General features: G+C 49.3%; 1 protein-coding gene across 5 annotated transcripts in view; it reads left to right on the top strand.

Moving 5' to 3' along the window:
• The first annotated feature begins 827 nt into the window (after nt 1-827).
• The window catches only part of ERICH6B (glutamate rich 6B), a 73971-nt gene continuing 49458 nt past the window's right edge, over nt 828-25340 (top strand). For 2 of the 5 annotated variants that reach the window (XM_051850048.2, XM_051850052.2), the window contains exons 1-3: nt 828-1042; nt 8789-8840; nt 24632-24949. In XM_051850048.2, the coding sequence (XP_051706008.2) occupies nt 24691-24949 (259 nt within the window). In that variant the 5' untranslated portion in view covers nt 828-1042; nt 8789-8840; nt 24632-24690. The remainder of the gene's footprint in view (nt 1043-8788; nt 8841-24631; nt 24950-25340) is intronic. The other 3 variants (XM_051850047.2, XM_051850051.2, XM_008259992.4) reach the window with 3 other exon arrangements.

The following is a 25340-nucleotide window of genomic DNA, read 5'->3' as shown; positions in this document are numbered from 1 at the left end:
TGCTGGGGCAGACTCGGCAACTCTTCTGTTTTTCTCCCACTTTCTCCACATCAGGGACAGGAGGAGGAGCGCGAGAATCTAGCTTATCTCCTTATACAACCCAGGCACAGCAGCCTTGGGGTCCCCTGTGCCCTATGCCTCTCCCACTGGACTCCCCCCCCCCCCATTTTGTCATCTCCACCCCCTCCCAAGAGCTTAGCTCAGGCCACCAGGGGACAATAGGAAAACACCACCACCAGTAACTCACACCTGGTCTCCACGGAGTACCCAAGATTCTCTGTGGCTAGCTGGAGCTTACACGGGGGGGGGGGGGGGGGGGGGCTTCTTCCAGGAAAAGAATTTAAAAATTATCATTACAAATGTGGGTGCACACATGACTATTTATTTAAATGGGGAAAGAAATCACACCGAATTCCAGGCATGTCAAAGATCCAGCTCTTCTGAAATCGCTGTGGTAGCTGAGCAGAAAAGCCCACCTAGGATGGACTGCTCACCTGTCCACTTGAACCCTATGCCGTTCCAGCATGTCGCCCCACAGCGGCCAGGGCGCCGCCAACCCTTGACCCCACACGAAGTTCACACAAGTCGACTCCATCTCCTTCCAGGCTGCTGAGGGCTCTGGGTTCCGTCAGAGGGCTGCCCCTGGGGAAGCCACGCTGCCTGATTCTTCATCGCCGGGCTCCAGGATTCTAGAATTCCTCGTACTGGAGTGTGGTATGCACAGTCTCCATCCAGGGAAACACAGTCCCCCTCTGTGGCTGCAACTGCCACCTGTGACGCAAACAATGAAGAAAACTTTGCGGGCAGCCCCTGGGACTGACCCAAACACCACCCCCTCCCTCGCCTCGCCCCGCCCCGCCCCGCCCCGCCCCGCCCCGCGAGGAGATCGCCTGGGGACAGGTGCAGCAGCTTAGAACTCCCTGCCCGCCACATTAGATGGGGGCCGCGGAGGTCGAGGGGGCGCCGTCCCCATGGTAACCGAGAGCGCAAACAGACGCACGGGTCAGGGCCGCAGAGATGGCAGAGGACAAGCCTGGCTCAGGTAAGCGCTTGGGCTTCGGGCACTGGCCGCCTTGCGCTCTCTGGGAGACCTGGCTCCCACTCTTCCTCCACCCTCTCCCCTTCCTTCCTTCCTCCTCCTCCTCCGCTAACGCGTGAGCCTCTGGTCAAGCAGAAAGCAGTAGGGGTGAAAGCCGCCCAAAGGCTGAGCAACAAAGATACCTCAAGTGCACAGCGCCTTTGTTCGCTTTCTCTGCCCCGCCCCTCCTTGGGTGCTTCTGTTCCCTGCTTGGACTTGACCTGGCTTCCCCCTTGGTGAAGGGCAGTGTTTGGGGATGGGTCAGGATACTTCTGCAAGGATTGCCCCCCCCCCCACCTTCTGCTCCAGGAAGCCCCTGGCCCTGACATTAAAGGGGACGATATGGCTCCTGGTCCTATTACTTTTCCAGTGTGTGGCAATCAGTTACCTAGCCAGGAAAACATTCCGCAGATCTGAAATTCCAGCCTGGCCCAGCCAGCCAACTCCTGTGACCCAAAGGCCAGCCCCCAGTCTCCCAGTGGGTCCTCCCATCTCCCCACTCACTTCTCCAAATACTAGGCAAAGAGCAGCCCTACCCAGCCTTCCATGGAGTGGTGAGCAGTCACCAAGGGTTGGTGTTTTCCAAACGTTCTGAGACAAATGATGGCTCAAGTCAACCTGCTTCAAAGCTCAAACGCAGATACATTTGGAAGTGAATTTATAAAAAAGGCCCTAGGAAAGTATGCTTTAATGAGTGCACAGGGTGTCTATAGTGACAAAACCTGCCATGGAACATTTTGACTTCAGTGTTTACTTGCTGGCATGTTGTCACTTGAACCCAGATCGGCCCAGATGTGGCACTGATGAAACTCCCCAAAGTGGCTCATCAGCTGTTCCTCTCGGGATGGAAAGCCTTCAGCCAAGAATTCTACCAGGTAAAGAGGTTGCACAGAGCTACAGAAGACAGTAACAGCGCACAGGAACACCTTGCTTTTGCAAGATCACTGCAAGATAGTTTGGGAATGAGACTTGTCCCCTTGCTCCGGCTAGGGTTCCCGAGCATCAGCTGGCAGAACCCCAACGCCACCCAGGGGTCCTGCAACCCAGCCCTTCCCCTTTGCCTGCTCCTTTGTGCTGTCTGGGCCCACCCAGCACTCACCTCCTGGATTGTCCCATAACGAGAGGGCAAGTGAAGCCGACGGGAGCCTGGTATGTCCACATTGGAAGCTGGAATGGCAGCTGGAGTCCCCTGCGTGTTGCTTCCACCTATGGCTCATCCATTCCATCCCCTTCTGTTGAAATCCAACCTCTGCCAGGTGTTGTGATGGGCTGCCCTCTTACAGGTGAGGTAGACACACAAACAAATGAGCACAGTACGGTAAGAAAAGTGAGAGACTGAGCCGGCTCTGTGGCGTAGCAGGTAAAGCCACCGCCTTTAGCACTGGCATCCCATATGGGTGCCGGTTTGAGTCCTGGCTGCTCCATTCTGATCCAGCTCTCCACTGTGGCCTGGGAAACAGTAGAAGATGGCCCAAGTCGTTGGACCCCTGCATCTGCGAGGGAGACCTGGAAGAAGCTCCTGGCTCCTGGCTTCGGATCGGCACAGCTCCGGCCCTTGCAGCCAGCTAGGTAGTGAACCAGCAGATGGAAGATCTCTCTCTCTCTCTCTCTCTCTGCCTCTCCTCTCTGTGTAACTCTGACTTTCAAACAAATAAATCTTTTTTTTAAAAAAATGAGAGAGCCATAGTGGAAACAAGACACTTTCTGGAAGAGGCTGCGTGTCTTCCAGGGGATGGTGACTCTGATTTGGGTTTTAAAGAGTTAATTGACTTGCTTTTGAGTGATAAGGAAATTCAGAAGCAAGGCTCTGAGTCTAAAAGAAGTCCCACATTGGAGGAGTTGGCAAAAACACACACTATATCCTCTGGAAAATAAAGCAGGACTGGGAATATGCTCAAACACTGGCTAGGACGACACCCAGGCAGGAGGCTGCTCAAGAGACCAAGCCCTCGGTCCTGGCTCCGGAGAGGTTTGCAGGGCCTGGTACCCTCTGAGCTAGAACGTGACTAGCCCAAGGCTGCCTGGCCTCCCTCCAGGTGGATTCTTGATGTTGCATGATGTCACACTATTCACAGGTGCTCCTTGTGGGCCCATCAAGGACTGATGAGCAAGACGTGGGTCTGACGTGTTGAATTTTCAATAAATCGGTCTGTTCTGGAACCAAATGTCTCTCCAGTCTCCTGGTGGAAAATGCGCCTACAATGATGGAACATAGCTCAAGGCTGCTTTTGCATCCTGAGACAGGGTGAAGCCCTGCCCTCCCCTCTCTCCCCATGCAGAGGGGCCTGACGTCTGCTGGTAGGAAGGGCCTTGGAGGCTCATCCCTGCCCCTTCCCAGATCTCAGGGACCTGGACCACCTGCCCTCACCCAGCACCTGCTGCTCCTCTCCTTGATCTTGGTGGTCTATCTGGCCTCTTTCCCTCAGGATGAGGAGCTCAAAAACCTCCTAAAAACACCTGCCTGGATTCTCTCTATCCCACCAAACATAGAAAGTGCTAGTTTAATAGTGGAATTTATTCTATTGTTCATGCTCGGTACCTCGGAACTCCAAATATGGAAGCAAGTACCTGGGCCCTTTCAGACTGATGGATTAGCCTTGTAGGAGAAAGGTGTGCTGAGACCGCCCACTCCAAGTCCTGAGCCTGTTCCTCAGCTCCAAATCCACAGACACTCTTCAGTCCTGTTTTTACGGTAGCTACGACAACTCCAACTTGATGCTCGTTCAGGGCTTCCAGCGCTGCTTTTGGAGCTCAGCTGTATGTGTGTGGTCTACGCTCACCATGGCCATGGACGCACTCATTGCCCCAGCCAGCTGCACCTGCCCATGTTCACAGACACACACTATCTAATGAAACAAACACTATCAGTACTTTTCACCTGTGTCTAATTTCTGAACTCCTGCAAACAGGCAGAGCTCAGTAGCCCTAATCAAACCAGTCTGCAACCAGCTTTCTACATGGTCTGAGGAACTGTAGGAGGCACTGCGAAGAGAACCACTAATTTCCAGGATGCTGTCGCAGGTGTTGCTCCCTGAGGATACTGTCTTTGAACAAGGACATGGATCCAAGTTGGGACGATGGGTCTGCCCAGGTCGCCCATTCTGTCTCCTGCAAAATTCTTAACTCCTGGCAAGCTGCAGGCCCCTGTCAGCATCCCGAGCTCTGTGAGCGTGTGCGGAGAAGCCATGCTGCCGAACTTCTGAGGATTCCAGCGTCTGTGCTGAGAACCACCTCCACGTGACCTGCTTGACTGTGTTTGGAAGAAACCCATGACGGTCGTAACCACCAAGCTCCTTTGCATTGGCCTTACCAGCCTCTCTGATGTCTCCCCAAGCATTGTCAGATTGTAAAAGACACCCTTCCTCTCTGACTCCGTTCCTCCCCGGTCTCTTACTGAAATCTAGAATGCTCTCTGGTTCTCTAGTCTACCATGTGTGAAAGCCTAGACCACCAAGCCAAGGCAGCTACACCTTGGGGCATCCTCTGGCTGGCATTAATTCAGTAGGGACTTCACATTTCCCTGGGGGATCCTTGCCCCAGGATCCTGAGGTAGTGCTGGCTTTCTACTGGGCCCCCACTGACTCCCCTTACAGATAATTACTCTCCTCCAACTCATGTTAAAACTCCCCTCTTGGGGCACCAGATTCTGTCCCAGTTGCTCCTCTTCCAGTCCAGCTCTCTGCTGTGGCCCGGGAAGGCAGTGGAGGATGGCCCAAGTGCTTGGGCCCTGCACCCGCATGGGAGACCAGAAGGAGGCACCTGGCTCCTGACTTCAGATAGGTGCAGTGCCGGCCATGGCGGCCATTTGGGGGGTAAACCAACAGAAGGAAGACCTTTCTCTCTCTCTCTCTCTCTCTCTCTCTCTCTCTCTCTCTCACTGTCTAATTCTGCCTATCAAAAAAAAAAAAAAAAAAAAAAAAAAAAAACGAGAAACAACTCCCCCCTCTTTTGGGGGCCAGCGTTGTGGCCTAGCTGGTAAAGCTGCTGCCTGCGATGCCAGCATCCCCTGGCCACTGCACTTCTGATCCAGCTCTCTGCTAATGGTCTAAAAGAAGCAGCGAGACATGGCCCAAGTACTTTGGCCCTTGCCTACCCAGGTCGGAGACCTGGACAAAGCTCCTGGCTTCGGACTGGCCCAGCACTGGTTAGTGCAGCCATCTGGGGAGTGAACCAGCAGATGAAGATCTTTCTCTCTCTCCCAATCCCTCTCTCCCTCTCTCCCTCTCTCCCTCCCTCCCTCCCTCCCTCTCTCCTTCTCTCCTTCTCTCCTTCTCTCCCTCCCTCCCTCCCTCTCTCCCTCTCTCCTTCCCTCTCTGTAACTCTTTCAAATAAATAAGTAAATCTTTAAAAAAACCTTTTCATTTAGTACATAATCACACTCTGCTGTATTTTAGTTTATTTTTCTGTCTTCCTGATTAAGCAAGAAACTTTCTCGAGGCCTGTAGGTGGGCCTTATGCAACCTGCCAGCCCCAGTGCCTGATGCAGCATTCTCATAAATGCTTGTGGGAGGAAAGAGGAAAAGAAGGTGAAAGGGGCCCACCGTTGTGTCCTCCAGCTGCTCTGCTTTGGATCCCCTGCTCCCTGCTAATGTGCCTGGGAAGGCAGCAGAAGATGGCCCAAGTGCTTGGGCCCCTGCACCCACCCATGTGGGAGACCCAGATGAAGCTTCAGGTTCCTGGCTTCCCCTGGGCCCCCAGTGTTCCTGCTTGCTGCCATTTGCAGAGCGAGTCAGCGGATACAGGATCTCTCTGTGTGTCTCCCTCTCTGTGGCTGCATTTGAAGGGAAGGAAAGGAGGGAGGCAGGGAGGGAGGGAGGAGAGGGGGAGGGGGAGGGGGGACTTAGAGGTTTACAAATTGCAGGCTCATGTTATATAAGGTCTGACTAATGCACTGAGTACTAAACCCAGGATTCACAAATATTTGCGCAGCCTGGGAGTGTGAAGCAACACCGGCACGATGAAATTTAATACTAATCCATGTAAATACCTGTATTCATTTCAAAAGAAAATAAACCAGTTTAGGACAGAAACAAACAAACATGTGAAGAACACGCGAGCCGCTTTCTCGTGCTTGTAGCTTACCGTGGAGCAAGTCCGTTGTGTGCAGCTCCAGAGCGCAGACCTGGGCGGGCTGGCTGGGAACCCACAGGAGGAAGATTTAGTGGCAGACGTCTGTGTCATTTGTTACATGCTAAGTACAGTGCCTCGCACATACAAATGGTGGCTGTGATCTTTGTTATCGTGATTATTACCCGCGTCATGGCCATTATTATTTATTGGAGCTGTCAAACAGTCTGCCTCTGAAAGCACGGAGCCCCCATCCCTGGAAACCCAAGGTTATCACCAGAGAGCCACCTGCCTGGGGTGTTTGTCGTGCTGATTCCTAACCCAGGGCCTCTTTTCCATAATCCTGAGAGTCCAGGAACAATGCCCCGGGTGTTCTGGGCAGTGAAAGCTACCAGCACAATTCCCGGCTGAGTGAACAGCCTTTTCTATCAAGAAGTCGTGTGCTGCACCCATTTGTTGTAGGGTGCCTCCTTCCAGCAACCCCGCCAGAGCCTCTCTCTGATGATGAAAACTAAAATTGCTTTGTGTGAAAGCTCCTTTAATCTTACAGAGATACAAATGCCTCGTATCTTTGGGGATATGCCAAGCCGCTCTTAGTAGTTCAGAATTAATCTTATTAAAGGAAGCTCTGTTAATCCCTACTGCTGTTTACCAGAGACGTTGAGTGATTCTGCACCTGTTCCTGCTGCTGCCTTGCAGGGCACCCTTCCTGGACTTAACCGCTGCAGAAGGAAACACATCGGCGAGTTGGTTTAATTCTAGGAACGCTCCTTTGCAAGTCTTTCTTTCTTGGTTAAAGGACAGAAGCATAAGGGATGTAGAGCTTGCCTGCTATGAAGAATAATAAAATGAAGTTGCTTCATTCATTAACTATCCAACCCAGAACAATTGCATATGATAAATCATGAGTATTGCTAAGGAAAATGAAGCCCTCATTAACTAACAAGCTGTTCTCTCTTCCCAAAGAATATAAGAAGCCCTTGTCTTTATGAGATTACCTAGTTTGGCTAAGAGTTTAGAAAGATAGGGTTCTCACACATGATTGCCTGAGAGTCATTGTCAAAGGAGTGGGACTGGGAGTAGCGACTCAACATTTGGGAAAAATAAAATGATTTATGGCGTACATTTCAGAAACCTGGACATCGTCACTCAAGGCTGTGTCTGAGGATAAGGCCACTTGTGAGGCACTGCAGGAGACACACTGGTTCACTTCCGGCAGGTCCACCACAGTACATGCAGCTCACTGTGTGCTGCCACTTCTGGAACAAAAGGGAGGGTGCTGGCTGTTTGGGAAATGCTAAGTCATGTTATTTGATAACCTAATGCTGCTCTAAAAATCCAGCCACCTTGCTTCTGGACCGTATGGGGAACCTATACATGACTGATTATAGGTTACTAAGCAAGTGTGTCCTAGCAGGCTGGACCTGCCCGATATCCCCTTAGAAACTACTGGTGTGAAACTTCCTGGGTGGAAATAGCTTCAAGGATCAGACAAATCAAAGAGAGACTACACAGTGATAACTCCGGAGGAAAACTGTCCATTTTTGTTGCTGTGGGATGTTGATGCACCTGCAAGATGAAGCTGTACACAGAGGAACTGGGCCAAATGTCACTCCCCATGGACCTCAAGGACCATCATGATGAAACTGAGAAGGAAGGCATTGCCATCAGCCTAGTGACGAGCCCTGGCTCCTTACACCAAAGACCTGCAGCTCCTTTATGGCTTGTGACGTCACCATACCAGCACCTCCTTCCTCGGAGCCCCTTTATAAACCCCTAGACCATCTCATCCAGCACAGCAATAGTCCTTGAAAGCCTGAGGTCTGCTACCCTCTCATCTGCCGACAGATTAAATGTTCTCTTTTCTTTATCCCAAAACTTTGTTATTTCTGTTTGGCACCAGGGACAGGGACCAAGCTTTCAGCAACACTGGCACCCTTAGCATCTCAGTGAGTTTTTCACAGTACTCTAAGCCAAAAGAAATTCCTAATGGTTCCATTTACTAAGTAGTGATGTCCAAGTAACCTAATAAATATTTGTGTCTCATCCTTGTGTCACATACTTATGTCAAAATTTAACCTGACAATTAAAGAAAAATGTTTTTTTTATCTCATTCTGAAATAGCCACAACAGCTTACTAAAGTCACATATGTGCCCCCTGAGGCTACACAACTCCTTAAGTCTTGGACTCAGCCATCCTAACTTCCTGTGCCACACTGGGTTTTTGGGTAGTACTTGCTTTTTATCTCAACATCTGTCCAAAAAAATCAGCTTTGTAAAATATGCCATCATTAAAAGGAATGTAGTATAACTAAAGATAGCAGTTCATACGATGTCTAACAGATGTGCAGTATTGTGTTTCCCTCAAAACTTTAAACCCCAACATGTCCCTATGGGACCTCTGCAGCTAAAGGGGCCTTGAGTGCACAGGTGCATTATACCATTTAGAGATGAGGGGTGGGAGACGAGGAAAATACTGTAAGACAGATGGTTTCTTAGGTTCAGTTTGCTTATTGGGTATTCAAGGAGAGCTGCTGACCCGCAAAGGTCAGTCCAAAATATCTGACCGCCAGTATTATTAGGAAATAAAGTGTTCTCTGCCTAAGTTGCTGTATATCTGAACAGAAAATATTTTCCTTTCAGCTGTTACTGTTGAAAACCCTCTTGGACTGGATTCAGTTCACTCTCTAACATTGTAAGTACTGAGCCCTGAGCCTAATGGGGCTACATTGATCCAAGTCTTGAAGACTAAACAGTCAATTTCTGCCGGCGCCGCGGCTCACTAGGCTAATCCTCCGCCTTGCGCCACCGGCACACCGGGTTCTAGTCCCGGTCGGGGCGCCGGATTCTGTCCCGGTTGCCCCTCTTCCAGGCCAGCTCTCTGCTGTGGCCAGGGAGTGCAGTGGAGGATGGCCCAAGTGCTTGGGCCCTGCACCCCATGGGAGACCAGGAAAAGCACCTGGCTCCTGGCTCCTGCCATCGGATCAGCGCGGTGCGCCGGCCACAGTGCGCCAGCCGCGGCAGCCATTGGAGGGTGAACCAACGGCAAAAGGAAGACCTTTCTCTCTGTCTCTCTCTCTCACTGTCCACTCTGCCTGTCAAAAAAAAAAAAAAAAAAAAAAAAAAAAGACTAAACAGTCACAATTTCTGATAATTCTTACTGTCCTCCATGTTAGCCACACGGTGATCCCAGAAACAGCAAGGCCATCCTGGATCTCCGTGAAGTGGATTTTAGATTCCTACAGAAAAAGCATTTTAAATCTATCATCTTTCCCATTAAGAATGTACCTCAGATAAATGCTGGTGTTACCATCCATAAAGCATCCAAAGAAATGGTCATTGCTGTATTAATATCCCTTCTCTGTAAATTAGCCAAGGTTCTAAAAACTGGAAGTCTTCTTGATAAGTTTGTGGGAATCTTGTTTGGCCTGAAATTTGACTTTCTAGAATTCAAGTGGGGGGGGGGGGTCCAACCTAAACTATGATAGGACTATTTAAAATTCTTTCTTCATCCCATTTTCTGTGAAAATGTACACTTTTTTTTTTGACAGGAGGAGTTAGACAGTGAGAGAGACAGAGAGAAAGGTCTTCCTTCCATTGGTTCACCCCCCAAATGGCCACTACAGCTGGAGCGCTACGCTGATCCGAAGCCAAGAGCCAGGTGCTTGCTTCCTCCTGGTCTTCCACTTGGGCCATCCTCCACTGCCTTCTCAGGCCACAGCAGAGAGCTGGACTGGAAGAGGAGCAACTGAAACGGAACCAGCGCCCCAACTGGGACTAGAACCCTGGGTGCCGGTGCCACAGGCAGAGGATTAGCCTAGTGAGCCACAGCGCCGACAGAAAATGTACACATTTTCTGCAGATATATTACTAAGTAAGATTCACCATGGGGTGCTGTCCTAGGTCCCCTCCCTCTATTAGCCAAATAGCCAGTGTACCTGAATTTCACAACATAACTGGCCCCGAGGGCTTTGAACGATTTAGTTAGTTTTAGGAACACAAGGTAGGAAGGAACCTACAGACCTTCTAAGTCAAACTCTTGATACTCTAAGTGAGAAAAGAAATCTAGAGCCAGGTAGTAGGAAAAGGAAACGTGTTCAAAAATTGCATTCTGAGATTGGAGCTCAGCCAAAATGGGGCAACTTCTCCTGGCACCTGCTCCTTACCATCCCGTGAGGTGTCCCATTCATGTGTCTGTATGTGTTGAAACGCTGACATCTCAGCACAGTGACAGTGCAGGCAGGGTAACCATCCCAAAACACTCTTCCACTGAGAAGCTAAGTTGAGCTATCTGAAATTGAATATGCCATCTGTTCTAACAGTTCCAATCATCCTGCTTTGTTGCTGATAAGTTTCAATGATTTGAGGGAGGTCCATTGAAAGATGAGCCACATGACTCTACAAAATTCATACAGTAAGCTTGTAACTGAGGGTGTCTTTCCATCTAAATGAGTTTCCTTTTCACAAGCAGGGAATCTAAAACTTGTTTCTTTGTTCTTTGAAATAATTGCCATGAAAGCCTGCAGATATTTGAAGGAATCCCTAAGAACTTGAGATGTAAAGATGGAGAGAGATCTTGTTTGTCACCTCTTTCGCAGAGGGGTTTAAAATACTGCGAGTACACAGACCTGGTTTCCCTCCAATGCCAAAGACAGAGCTCAGTAACTACGGCTTAGGGTCAGTTATCTAGCAGCTTTGGTTGTGAATGGTTGTGAATGGAAAAGAAAAAAGCAAAGCATGCTCTTCTGTCCTGGCCACATAATAGTGCTCAGCGCATGCCAGAAGCCCAGCAGCTCCCTCCTGCTTTCTCCACCTCCTCTTCATGTCTATCAGGATGCATGATTGATTAGAGCTTGGGGGAACAGGCTGCTGGGAGGAAAGCCCTGGGGGTAACTCCAAGATGGGCCCCTAGGAGGCGCTCTTCTCCGAAGAACACATTATGGTTGTTGTCGGGGAAGAACGTGGTACTCGGCAACAAGAGACCCAGGTCCAAGCCCTGGATTGGCTACTTCCTCGGTGGAGTGATTTGATTTCTCTGAACCTTGGTGCTTTCATCCGCCCGGTGTAGATGATAGTGTTTACTGCACAAGGCTGCTGTGATAAATAAATTATAGGCCGGCAAAAGCGTGTTACAACTCAAAGCACCGTACCAGTTGTTCAGCCATAGTGGAGAACGGAAGCAGTACATGGAGAAATTTCCCTGATTTCAATAAAAAGAGGACAAGGCAGATGTGCAAAATGATAGCCCAGGCAGTCTGATGGTGCCTCTGGGCAGAATTCTAGAACATTCCAGGGTGTCAGGCTGGGACCCCTCAGGCCAGAGGACAGCAGGGATTCCTGGAGGGAAAGGCGGGTGGGCCTGAGGGACTGGCCCTCTCCGACCATCCACTAGGGAAGGGGGAAACTTTCACAGAGGGGAGAGTTCTTGGGGAACCAAGGAGGGAGGTGCCTCCGAAAGAGGAGGGGAGGGGCTTCAGGCGAGAGAGGGCCCCAGGAGAGAGGGAAGGGCCTCAGGGTGCAGGGTGGGGGGCTCAGGAGGAGGAGGGAGAGGAGCTCCAGAAAGTCCTGGGATGGGGCCCCAGGGAAGAATCTCAGAGAGCCGTGTTCTTCAAGACCTTTCTTGTTTTTCCAACAGTGTTCCTAGTAGGCTGCTCTTCTTCTCATTTTTGAGCTCATTTTTTCCACTCTGAAAAGAAACCATTTTTTCCCCTCAAACGACTTTTCTGACGTTTGCAGAGATTCTGAGCTCTTCTGTTTCCCTCGAAAACTGAAAGCCGTTTCTGGACAGAATGCTTAGCTTTTTGCCCGCGGCCTCTCCTGACTTTGGCCGGAGAGCAGCGAGCCGGGGGTCCCTAGCCAGTCCTCAGCCACTTGGGCGTCCTTGGGGCTCTCTGCCGCAGCACCTGGACATAGAAGAATGAAGCCGAGAGGGTTCCAAAACAGCCGGCAGTCCAATAAAACATTATTTAGACAAAGCTGGAGAAAGGCAGTGCCCCCGTGGGAGGAGACAGGAACCCACGTGCCCTTTTGGGGTGAGGGATCCAGATGTGTCCACAGAGTGGACAGAGTTCACTGGGCCCTGACCCACCAAGCGAGGTCGGAACGGTATCTATGCCTCGTTTCTGCCCACTCAGTCAGGAACCAGGCTCGGGTTCTGTTCCAGGCTCAGCCACGTTAGTAGTGGCCAAAGTGGTGAAGGCGCTGGGAACCACGCCATCTACTGGATGGTGAGGGAACTGTCAAGAAAGACTCCTGATTCACACATTTCCTCATTAAGTATCATTACCGGCTATGTGCTAAGCAGGGCTCCCCGCACCTGGGCTACATCAGTAAGACAAGGTCCCTGCCTTCAGGGAAGTAAATTTCTGATGAGAGGAAACAGACAATACTCGTCATCCATGAGCCACTTACTTAGTCTGTTGGTAGGTGAGGTTAAGGGAGACCAGAAGTGCACCGTAAGAAGAGTGACAGTAAACAGGGCAGCAGGCGGGGCCATGAGCCAGGCAGAGATCTGGGGGAAGAGCCCAGAGGACAGACAGAGCAAATGCCCTAAGTGGGGAGCGGGGTTCTGTGCCTTGCGTGTTGGGAGCAGCACTGAGCGAGTCTGGTGGTGATCAAGAACTGCCCTTTGGTGGCAGGAGCCCAGGAGTCAACTGAAGTCCTTGGGCTGCTTCCCCAGAATCACATCAGTTCTGGAGGTCATGAGATAGAACATGCCCCAAAAAGGGGCCACGCGCCCAACACACAGAAAGCCAACCCCTGACACCAGGGTGGCGGCAGAAAGGAGCCAGACGGGACTCCCGAGGGATTAGTGGTGAAGGTTCTTACAGTTTGAACTTGGTGCATACTCAGCTCATGTCCAAGTTCCTGGTTGGTCTGCAATGCTTGTGGCCCTCCTTCAATTGGTCAACAATGTCATGTTCTTTAGGGAATTTTGGTAATGGCAGAGTGGGTCCAGTTAGCCTGGGGGTTATGTGCAGGTGGTAGTAACTCATTGCTCAGGGCCTGGGGTTCCTGGAAGAGAAACCCCTCACGACAGCACTGACACCAAGGTGTTAGCTGTTGGAGAAGCAAATGCCCCCGCTGAGTCTGGTGATTGAGGACCTTGCGGGGCCAGCTGCACCACTCCCTCCATTCGGTGAGTTAATTTTAGTAAGTGGTTGATTTGCTGTCAAAGTCACAGCCAAGGGAGGAAGGCCTGGAGACAAGGCCTGACGGGCTCTCACATCTGCATTTGAGGCACTATATGGAAGCTCGGTTTCAATCAGGAGTACACAGGAGGGAAGGACAGTGGCACTGGAAAGCCATGTGCTTGTCTGTCTGTCCCTCCCAGCCCAAGGCCACCACCAAGGGCCACACAAACCTGCTCTTCCTACAGAGCATCATTGTCTTTTTTTATTTTATTTATTTATTTGACAAATAGAGTTAGACAGTGAGGGAGGCCGGCACTGCGGCTCACTAGGCGCCAGCACCCTGGGTTCTAGTCCCGGTTGAGGCGCCGGATTCTGTCCTGGTTGCTCCTCTTCCAGTCCAGCTCTCTGCTGTGGCCCGGGGAAGGCAGTGGAGGATGGCCCAGGTTCTTGGGCCCTGCACCCGCATGGGAGACCAGTGGGAAGCACCTGTCTCCTGGCTTCAGGTCAGCACAGCGTGCCGGCCGTAGTGGCCACTTGGGGGGTGAACCAACAGAAAAAGGAAGACCTTTCTCTCTGTCTCTCTCTCTCACTAACTCTGCCTGTCAAAAGAAAAAGAAAAAAGAAAAGACAGTGAGGGAGAGAGACAGAGAGAAAGGTCTTCCTTCCATTGGTTCACCCCCCAAATGGCCACTACGGCTGGAGCGCTACGCTGATCCGAAGCCAGGAGCCAGGTGCTTCTTCCTGGTTTCCCACGCGGGTGCAAGTGCCCAAGCACTTGGGCCACAGCAGAGAGCTGGACTGGAAGAGGAGCACCCGGGACTAGAACCCATATGGGATGCGGCACCACAGGTGGAGGATTAACCACATGAGCCACGGCGCCGGCCCTAGAGCATCCTTTTCTTGCTCCCTTCCCTTACCCCAAGGACTTTGCTCAAATCCAACCGCCGGTCCCTTTGTGTTCATTTAGCTTCTGAAGTAGCAAAGTGCTTAGAAAGTCAGGAGGACGTGTCAGGGCCCCCGTGAGAGGACAGAGAGCAGCTCAGGCGCAGCAGCAGCTTCTGGTCACAGGAGGCAGAGCAGAGCCCTGTTTCCCTACACAACCACAGCCAGGGCCTGGAGCCCTTTGCTGGGTCCTTTGCTGGGAACCAGAGGTGGTGATCATTCGTTCTCTTTTCAGTCTCGTCATCAAGTCAGCCACTCACAGAGCCGTGTCCTGGCTGTTTTCGCTACTTGTGTCTTCCTCCTTTGCTGCTACTAAGAATGTTGACCTCAGAATCAAACAGGGGACACAGGAATACCTCCACATAGGGAATGAGTCAGCCTCACATTGACCGTGCGGTGCAGAACTCCATCTAGAAGACTGTGTAGTGCATCAACCTCTGCGTGAAGGTCTACCCCGCTTCACTCACTCAGCACACACTCATCGTTAGGAAATAGAGCTGACCAAGCACAAAGCACATGAGAAAATACTTTCCTCTATTCACTCATTCAGTTGTGCTACTGAGTGCCTAACATGTGCCCAGTACTCGGCTAAGGGCAAGTGTTCAGTGGTGAATGGTTTGAATGTTACACCTGCCCCCACCAAAACAGCAGCCTGGAGCAAGGCCCAGCCTCTCTGCAGGAGCCAGAAAGATAAAGCCAATGCTTGAGGAGGCAGAGGGAACATCAGACCTCAGTGCAGCTGCTGTTTTTGCACTTTTGCTGGAGACCTGAACACAGAGAACGGTCGCTCGACTTTTAGAGCAGGTGATGATAACCCGCCTCTGAATCCAGCATTCATACACAGGCAGAGGCGGGGACATGGGCAGCAATGGAAGGGGCATGTCCTCTTCAAAGAGGGAAGCCTCGAGTCAGCATCAATGGGTCATTAAACCAGAACTAATGAGACTGAGGAATCTCTGAACCAAGTGGGTTTATTGGGCCATTACAGATGCTACCCAAGAAAGGATCGGGTCGGGGGGTAAGCTCTCACGACTACCAACAGTGGGACTGCAAGGCAGTTGGAAATATGTCTGCTGGACCTAAAGCTAAGAGCATTTTTATAATGAAAACCTGAGGCAAGACAGCATAGGTTGTTGACACTGAACTGACCTTGGCTCTAGATAAGAAGGGCGGGATAAAATGAAGGGGAAAGTTTGGGGACAGCAGGGCAGGCAGTGAGGAGAAGCACTTGCTGTTTCTGGTTGGCTGGGGAGACAGCACCTGGTGATCAAGGTCAAAGTCTTAGAATACATTCAGGACTGTGGATTAGTCTTTTGTTGGTTTGAACCACCATTGTTAACTGATTAACCTCCTCTCTCTCCCCTCCTCCATCCCCAACCCTTTATGTTAAGGGAATAAGTATCTTAATTTTTATTCTGAATTCTTGCCCCATAGAGGTTAGAATTTGAAACAGGGGCATAAATATGGTGTACAGGATTTATTTAAAATAGAATAAATATACAGTCACATTTGAGTGTGGGCAACCCCTCACAGAGAGATACTTGTCGTGAGTGGGCCTGTGAGTAGAGAGAGAACAGGAGGCTAGAGAAAGACCCAAAAACAAGGGGCAGAAACCAAAAAGCAAAAAGGGCTGCTCTCACATGTAACAGTCCTCTTTATGGGTGGGAGGGTGATGCCCTAATTGAATATATGAAGGGGGTGGGGTCTGGGTGGGATTTAGTGTATATGAAGCTTTCTGTGAATGTCATGGCCCCTGTATGTGGCATTTAACTTCCTTGTGCGCATAATGGTACCTCCTTTTTCCTGATCCTGGATAAGACACAGGTGCATCACAGGAAAGTGGGTGTGTGGGCATGCTGGATTGACAGATAAGGGGTGGAGTTATGATGCAAGGCTATGCAGAAATTATGAGAAAACAATCTTCCAGCTCACCTGTTTCTACCTAATACTCCTGCCTATATCCCCCACATCAATTAGCTCCCCTATCTCTCCTCTCTTCCATCTTCCAACCCTTGTAATTAAATTTAGGACATCTCAGAAATGTTCTCTTGTCAGTTTCCACATCAGAAAGCAAGCCCAGGTTTGACTCCTATTGCTTAGAGAAGCCACAACCTACAATTTTTTTGGGAATTCTGTCAATCCTCATTATTTGCTCTAACTCTTAGGAAAACAGTATTTAAGCCAAGTAAAATATATCCACCAGCCTGATTTGATGGAGGCAGCCATCTTGCGAAGCCAGGCTAGAGATTAATGAGCTACCACCTACATTGTAAAGTTGTTTTCCTTGTGATGACTGGAGAAATTAGCCCACAAGCTGTCTGAAACGGCCATTGCACTGGGCCAAGATGGGTATCTCTGGATGCCAGGGTGCCATTACTATCTTCAGTGCCTGTAGGCTTTTCTAAACAAATTTCTAAAAGAGCTAAAGGGAGGGTGTCTGGAATGCAGTTTCTTTCCTGCGCTTTCACATGAGAATGCGGCTGACTGGGCCCTTTTCACAAGGCCTGATGAGAAAATGGAGAGAAAAGACTTGGAGCTCTGAGTGACAGCACGCTGTTGATAAACGCACTCAGGCTGTCCAGGGGACCAGCTGATTGGATCTCTTAAGCAGCTAAAAAGTCTGAAAGGCAAGGAACCCTGATGTGTAAGCCTTTGATGGAGTGGCTGTGCCTACGGGTGCTCCCCACCCCTCCCAGGGCAGAGCTGGACAGATCCGCCATCAAAACCAAAAAGGCACAGCCATTAAGGGAGTAAAAACAGATTTTATTCAGAGCTATTGTGACAGGAGAAAAGGGACGGAGCTCCATTCTGATTACAGCATGGGAAGTGGGAATTTACAGCCAAGGGTAGGGAGGGTAGGGATCAGTGGATAGAAAATTAGCAAGAGGAAACCCCAGGATATCCACAGGGTGGATGGGAAATCAACTAAGACATGTCAGGGGTAGGGGGATTCTGGTGAACCTGAGCTAACAGGACTCTCGCAGAAGACAGGCAGGGTGACCAGACATCACTTGGGGGATTGTGGAGGATGAGGACTGCACTCAGATACACAGTGTGGTCAGATACAGAGAGAGGGGGCCGGAGGTCTCACTGAACTGACTTAGCTATGTAGGGAAGTCTTAACTTTACTGTTTTCCCTCTAAACGCTTGATTATTTTAGTCTATGAAGTACATTGGCAATAGACAGATTAACAGGGGGAGGGGGTTAGTTATACAAATTGTATGATGTGCCTAAACACAGGAGCTATATACAAAGTGCAAGACTCAAATGAGGGGCAAAAGGGCTGGGCCTTCTGGAACATTCTGAACTGCAAGGAAGAAATAGAAAACTATGGTTAGGGCTTCTTCAAGAGGTGGGTCAAATTCTGAAAGATGGCAGAGAGGAATGCACGACAAAGCTTGTCTTATTAAGCAGAGAAAAATCTTCCAAGCAGCAGCCCTCAGCTGCTGGGGGAAAGCTCTGCCTGGGTCAGATGTGGCCTCCAACCCCTTTCTTCCTGTGGCAGGATTTTTTTCCCCATGAACTGAGAGGAGCTTAGCAGAGAAACCCTGTCTGTATCTGCTTTTCCTTCACTAATGTGCACAGATGCTGCAAGTGTCTCCTCTACAAAAGGACAGCTTGGCAGAGCCACTCCTGTGTCTGCAGAGGTCTGATTTTCTCTGAATAACCAACTTGAAATACAACAAAGAAATATATTTTAGGTGGGATATCTTGCCCTGTTGCTGTTGATTCGTTCCTGAGAGGAGGAACGTGGTGGGGGCAGGAGGCACGGAGTCACCACACAGACCCCGGGAGTCAGGTGAAAGTGGGCCAGAGGCGAGCAGCCCGCAGACTCGTTTATTTCAGTTAGTACAGCAGCTTATATAGCCAAGACAGCCAATCCGGTCAAGGGGCAGTTTATGCTCTAACCATTCACAGCCTGTTGCCAGGTAGTATCCAAAGCCATCCAATCACAGCCTGTTGCCAGGCAGGCTCCATTTGCCATGTGGTTTCCAAAACCATCCAATCACAGCCTGTTGCCAGGCAGGCTCCATTTGCCAGGTGGGTTTCAAAGCCATTCCTGAGTAACTGATGCTCGCTTGCCAGCGACCATCTTGGCCCACAGCCTGTGTGAGGTCATGCCATTCCTGATACCCATTATTCCTCATTCCTACCCCTATCTGAGCAAGCAATCCTGTAGACTCTTGATTTGAGTGCTGGTTAGTCAACGATGGGTAAGATCCCCTGGGGGACAACCTAAGACAGCACAGCCGCGTACAGAGACCACATGGAAACAGGGTCAACAATGGTATGGCCAAGAATCATGCCTCCTGTTGCTCAAAAATAAACAAAAAGGGGGAAATGTGGTGGAATGAGAAGGCCATGCCAAGATGGCCCACTTTCACCCGACTCCCAGGGTCTGTGTGGTGACTCTGCGCCTCTTGCCCCCACCACGTTTCTCCTCTCAGGAACGATTCCATCTCAACATCACCCTTTCCCAGCAGGGTTCTTGCTAAAACTGAATTTTACAAGGGAGGGCACAGATGGGCCTGAAAGAAAGTTTAAGAACCTGACTAAAGTGTAGTCCAATAAGTATCTTTGTCACCCTGTTCACCATCCCTCCCTCTGACTTATGTAGACAGCATCAAGAGCAAGAAGTTGTAGATGGTGTGTTTAGATTTTAAGGCAAAGTCATGCTGGATGGCTTCCTTTGAAATGGAAGAGGCTTCTGTAGAGAGAGAGAGGACCTAGAGCTTTCTAGTGTCTTGCCCTTTGCCCCAAGAACAGCTTCCTCTACTTCTCATGTATTATAAATATTTTGCTTCCTCTGCATTTGAGGCAACCCACACGAAGACATGCATCTACTGCAGAGCCAGAAAAGAGAAAGTCAACTGCAGGCCCAGCTCTCAAGCTCTATCATTTCTTAACTGTCCAGCAAATGGCCACAAGCATCCTCTTGTTCCAAAAGCTGCTTTAATACTAACTTTCCTGGTCTCCACTGTTGAGCAAGAAGTATGGAGGTGCTCATTTAAGACTGAACTCCAGCTCTAGGCACTAGCATGGAAGTGTTACCACCCAAAGTTATGTGCTCATTTCCTGGCAAGTTCATTAGAAATGCACCAGAAGGGAGCTGTCACACAAAGTAATTTATCTGAGTCAAATAAGGAGACCACAGGGAATCATTTCCAAAGCTGTGATTCCTTAAACAAGGAGAAATGGTTATCTTTTATTCTAAGGGGAAATGAATATGCAAGAGGGGGAGATCTTGTCATCACATATAGGTGTGGACACAAGTCCATGCAGGTGTAGATCAGAAACATGTCTTGACATGTATCACATGTTAAGGTAATAGGGCTTAAGCTCCTCCTGGGGTGGAGATCTTAGTATTAAAGTGAAACAAGGACACCTGCTGACCCATCTGTGCAGGCGTTGCCCTTACAGTAGGGTCTGGACAAGTTCAGGGTGGCTGGTGATTGCATCGCTCCCCAGAATGTCGCTGAAATCCCAAAAACAACTTTGGAGGATGCCAGTTGCTTTGAAAAATTTAAGATCTTCAAGTAGAAATGAGTCACAATAAATATTTTTGAGCTTTTTGGGGCATCAGCCAGTGATGCTGTTACCAAAATCTCAGTCCTTGTCCACAGTGCCATATCCAAATAACATGGACAAGGTTTGAGGGTAAAAAAAAAAAAAAAAAAAAAAAAAACAAGTTTAATCTATCAAAAGATGATGAGGTAGAAGACTCATGTCTCCAGAACAATCATTCTGTAAATGAGGGTGCTTTGGGGTATTTAAGGAGGCCACAAGGAAGGGGGAATCAGGAACAAGGGAAACAAAGGGTAGGCCAGCCGCATGCTGGCCTCCAATCAGGCAACAAGGGGCTGGTTGAAGTCACAGCAGTTCTGTGGCCCAATTAGATGTTCCCCCTCATGTCCAAGTTCCTGGTTGGCCAGCAATGCCATACTCTTCAAGGAATTTTTATCAAGGCCAAGTGGGCTTCAGTACTTTCTGCCCTGGACCTGGAATTCCCTTGCCCAGACCTGAAAGTCTACTAAATAAAACCCCCTTGAGACAATACTGGTCATCAAGATGTTGTTGCCTGTGGGAGGAACCAATGACCTCAGGAGTCCAGTGAAGAGGACATTGTAGGGACAGCTGTGCCACTCCCTCAGTCCAGTACGTTGATTTGAGTGCTGTCAAAAGGCAGAGCAAGGACTCTTAAACTATGGGAGGGAGGTTAGCAGACTGAAACCTGCTGATATCTAGCATCTGCATTCAAGGCACTACTTGGGGGTTGTTGGTTTTAACAGAATCACTCACACTAAATGCCACATAATCAAACTGAAAACCATAAGGAACCACATAGATTCCCAAAACAGATCAGCTTGTCCTAAAACAGGGGATCCAGTCTAACTGAGTCCATATCATAAGGGATCCTCTTCTGCTTTAAACCTTGCAGGAAAAAGTAACTGAAACAGCCTGAGGTTAGCTATCAGCTTTCTTTTATTGCCGCTTCTTTGTTCTCACCTTACAAAACCCACTCTTCTGCTATTGTCTAGTGCTGATTCATGAGTCCGAAATAAAGGCCAACCAGATCTATAACTAATTTTGACTTAATTTTGACTTTTGACACTACTCAATAGAAAATGTGTAATAATGGGTTTGAGTTCTCCAGCCACCAGCTCCTCTACTTTTACAGTCTTCATCTCTCAGCAAAGCCAGTTTCCCTTGTTCCAGGTGGGTCTGATTACTCCCTACCTCCAAGCCCAACCATCTACACCATCAAGGAACCAACTCTTGACCAACTCTTGCAGTCAATTGTTTTCCAGATTGGCATTCTGAGCAACTGGCTATCTCAGTGTGGGTTCTCTGGAAAAGGATTCTGGGGTACAAAGTGCTGAGATGCAAAGTGTCTCTGAGCATCAATTCATGAAAGAGAAGGAGGTAGAAGCAAGACCTAGCAGAGGGAGGTGGTACTTGTGGAACTGGCTTGGCAAGTCTTGGCCAGCCTGGAGAGCACTAGGGTGAACATTGCCTCTCAGGGGTGTCCCACCTGGGGTTGGCTGGGTTCTTTAACACCCACCCCATTTTCTCACTTGAATCTTTCTGTCCTGAGAAGGGCACGGCTCCTGGAAGGGGCTACTGCAATCGAGGCAGATCCTGAAGGAGCTGGCAGGTAAAGGCTGTTGACCACACTCCCCATGGCTGGGTGGAAGCCCTGTCTTGAAAAGGGATCTGGATGGCACACCATGATGTTCACCACATGGCCCCCAGGCTAGCCCTGTATCAGAATCCCATAAGCCAGGGATTCTAGCTACCCTGCAGGTGGATGAATGTGCCCATTTGCCATTATGAACATCCTTCCCCACTACACCCCTCATTGTAAGCATCAGACTGTATGCTAAAAGTGACCCTGGCAATCTCCTCTGGCTGGCTTCCCATGATACTACGGGATAAATATTGATCTCTTAACTCCCCAGAGCAAACAGGAGGTTTCTGGACCAGCTGCCTCCCCAATGAGCAGGCTCTTCAGCATATCCCATTGTGCAGAATAAACCTCTGCAGACACTTCTGTATAGCCCTTCATTAAGTCACTGACCACCTATTTACTGGACATTTATCATGCATTAGATTCTGGGATAAACCATTGGTGGTAGAGTGGTGAACAGGTCATACCAGTCATTGTCATTGAGACACTTGGGTCTAGTGAATAAGAAAGTCTGAACAAGGAAACATAGAAATAGTTACATAATTAGATACAGTGATAAGTTCAGGAGGAAAGAATGACAAAGTATGGCAGTGGAGAAGGGATGGGAAGAGACAAGGTCAGAGAAACAGGCAGGCACTAGAGGACACACAATGAAGTTTACATTGTATTCTAAGTACAGCATAAAGTTGCTGGGAGGATTGAAGTGGTGGATATCCTGATATGATTTAGGTGTTTACAATAATCTTCATGGAGAATGCTAGCAGGGCAGCTGTATTGGTCCCAGGAAAGCCTGTAATCCAGACTAGAGATGCCATGTTCACCACAGGTGGTCACACTGCAGGCAGTAGTAGCAGGAAGGAATCAAAAAGGATTTATAAAAAAATCAACACTCCCCCCACCAACATTAAGAAGTTCACATAGGATCTGGTGCTGTGGCATAGCAGCTAAAGCTGCCACCTGTACTGCTGGCATCCCATATAGGCACCAATTAAAGTCCCAGCTGCTCCATTTCTGATCTGCTCTCTGCTATGGCCTGGGAAAGCAGCAGAAGATGGCCCAAGTCCTTGGGCCCCTGCACCCACCTGGGAGACTCAGAAGAAGCTCCGGGCTCCTGGCTTTGGATTGGCCCAGCTCTAGCTGTTGTGGCCATTTGGGGAATGAACCAGTGGATGGAAGACCTCTCTCTTTCTCTCTCTGCTTCTGCCTCTGCCTCTCTGTAATTCTGTCTTTCAAATAAATAAGTAAATCTTTAAAAAAGAAGAAGAAGAAGTTGTTCACACAGTTGGAAAGAAAAGTGTGCAAACAAGGAATACAGCAAAATAATGACTTTGATATAAATGTAGAAGGAACTAGTCTGGTATTTTCAGTACAGTAACAAAATAACTGAGGTCAGCTGACTGATAGAGAAAAGAGGGCAATTTGGGCTCCAGGTTCTGGAGAAACAAGGTCCGGGGGCCTCATCTGGTGATGGCCTCCTCGCTGACAGAGTCCTGAGGTGGTGCAGGCATCACATGGTGGGAGACAGGGTGTGTGCATGTGTTTGGGTAAATCTGGACTCTCTTCTTCTTATATAACCACCAATCATGGGGGTCCACCTGAATTCCCTTATCTAATCCTAATCACCTCCCAAAGGCCTCTCCTGTAAACACCATGGTTAGATTAGGTTCCTACCCTCTCAATACATCACCATGGAGATTGCATTTCAGTACAAGAAGCCTTGGGAGACCTCAGGCCATATCCAAAGCATAGCATCATGGTGGACCAGAGAATAGAGCCTGGGAGACTTCCAGAAGGAGTCAAGATGCTCACCGTGGAGTTGAGGCTGGGGATTACAGTTGAGGCTGAGTGAATAAACAGTAAGCGGTGTTTCTAGCCAAGGTGACAGTGCCATGGCAGCCATGAGAATGTGCCCTGCAGACTTCCAACCACCAGGGTCTTAATTGGCCGAGTGCCTCCCAACCAGTGTATCTACATCATCCTGCACATACCACTTCCATCATACTTTCACTTTATGTTTAGAAATACTTTTTTTTTCTTTTTTTTTTTTTATTTGACAGGTAGAGTTATAGACAGTGAGAGAGAGAGACAGAGAGAAAGATCTTCCTTCTGTTGGTTCACTCCCCAAATGGCCACTACGGCCAGTGCTGTGCAACCCAAAGACAGGAGCCAGATGCCTCTTCCTAGTCTCCCATGCGGGTGCAGCAGCCCAAGCACTGTCGCTCCCCCTCTTCATGGAGGAACGACACTGAACCCTGCGCTGTTCTTTCGTCTGCTCGGCCCTCCCCGGGTTTGCTGCTGGTTCTTCCCGGGTTGGCTACCGTCCCTTCCACCTCCGTGGAAGGGCGGTTCCCCCTGCCGCTTTCCCCACTTCCGCAGGGGAGCGGCACACCGCCGGCCGGCTCTCTCGGGGGCTGCTCAGGTGTTATTCGGATAGATGTTCCTGGTGCATGTTGTCTCTCTCCTCCTTTATAGTCCTCTTCCACCAATCCCAACTCTGCTACCCACACGCCGAGTACGCTGCTCTCCTCCAATCAGGAGCAGGTCCTGCTGTTTATTGGTTGAACTGGAGGCAGCTGTGTAGAAGCTGTTTCCTCCTCTCCCAGCGCCATATTGTGGGAGGGCAGATGTATAGAATAAGTCTTAATTCCAGTAACTTAGTCTAGTCCGAGTTGCTCCCCACAAAGCACCTGGGCCATCCTCTACTGCCTTCCCAGGCCTCAGCAGAGAGCTCGACTGGAAGAGGAGCAACCGGGACAGAACCGGTGCCCGTATGGGATGCCAGCGCCACAGGCGGAGGATTAACCAAGTGAGCCACAGCGCCGGACAGAAATACTTTTTTTCTTCCAGCTCCTGGAAAACAGTCTCTGTCTTGTCTGTTGGAGCATTAGCTCTTGAAAAATAAATAAAAATCTTCCCTCATAATCAAACCACTAAATACTGATGCCTCCTTTTCTCTCCAGTCCTCATTGCTTACTTCATATCTTGCAGTAATTTCAAAGGCTTTGCCTTCAGATATGACCTCCCAATCAGCTCAATGCCAGTAAAGTCTCTGCTCCCTCTCTTTGTGCCTTTTCATAGGCCTCCATGTACTGATCTGCATACTTAAAGGGCCCTCCAAAGATGACTGAATGAAATGAATGCACACAAATAGATTGAAATCAATATGCAGTATTGACTGTATTTACTGACTAATGGGATTTTATTCCTCTCTTGGTTACCAGGATGATAAAGTGACTTTGCCTGCTGCTGAAGGGGTTAATCTGCTTAAAACTTCCCCATCATGTCAGCTGAAAATAGCCAATCACCTGGAGCGTCCCCTCCCACCACTTCCCATCATTCCACACAGATTTTGTCTTCAGAGGAAGAGGAGGTTGAAGCAGTAGTAGATGAAGAGAACTTGCAGGATGCCTCTCCATCTCCAGAAGAAGAAGAAGAAGAGTCTTTCGAGGAGGAAGAGTATCTGCAGGAGGATGAATACCTATATGAGGAAAAGTATCTGGAAAGAAAGGACTACCTGTATGGAAAATACCTGCAAGAGGGTGCGTATCTAGACGAGAGGAAGTACTTGGAGAAAGAAAACTATGTGTAAGGGAGACAGTATCTCTATGAAGAAGAACTGGGATGGTGGCTGTAGCTCACCACAAGGCCCAGGACAAAGAACAAACTGAAGATGTAGCCAAAGCTCAAATTCCCAACCCTGTCCATGGTGCTGACAGGTGCACACAGACTCATTACTGACCAAGTTCTGTTCACAGCTACAACAGCCACGCCCCAAAGCAAGGAACCCACAGAGCAGTCAGGGAGACCTCATGAGCATAAAGTACCTGTTTATAATAATTAGTAATAATAACAGTAATAATTTATTTCTCCCCTTTTCCATATTCACAAGTAGTACATGTTCATTGTGGATGTTTCAGAAGCTATATGAGA

The sequence above is a fragment of the Oryctolagus cuniculus genome, chromosome 9 (genome assembly GCF_964237555.1).
Source record: "Oryctolagus cuniculus chromosome 9, mOryCun1.1, whole genome shotgun sequence".
Lineage (NCBI taxonomy): Eukaryota > Metazoa > Chordata > Mammalia > Lagomorpha > Leporidae > Oryctolagus > Oryctolagus cuniculus.
Note: the sequence above shows the minus strand (reverse complement) of the source record. Positions and strands in the feature narration are given on the sequence as shown.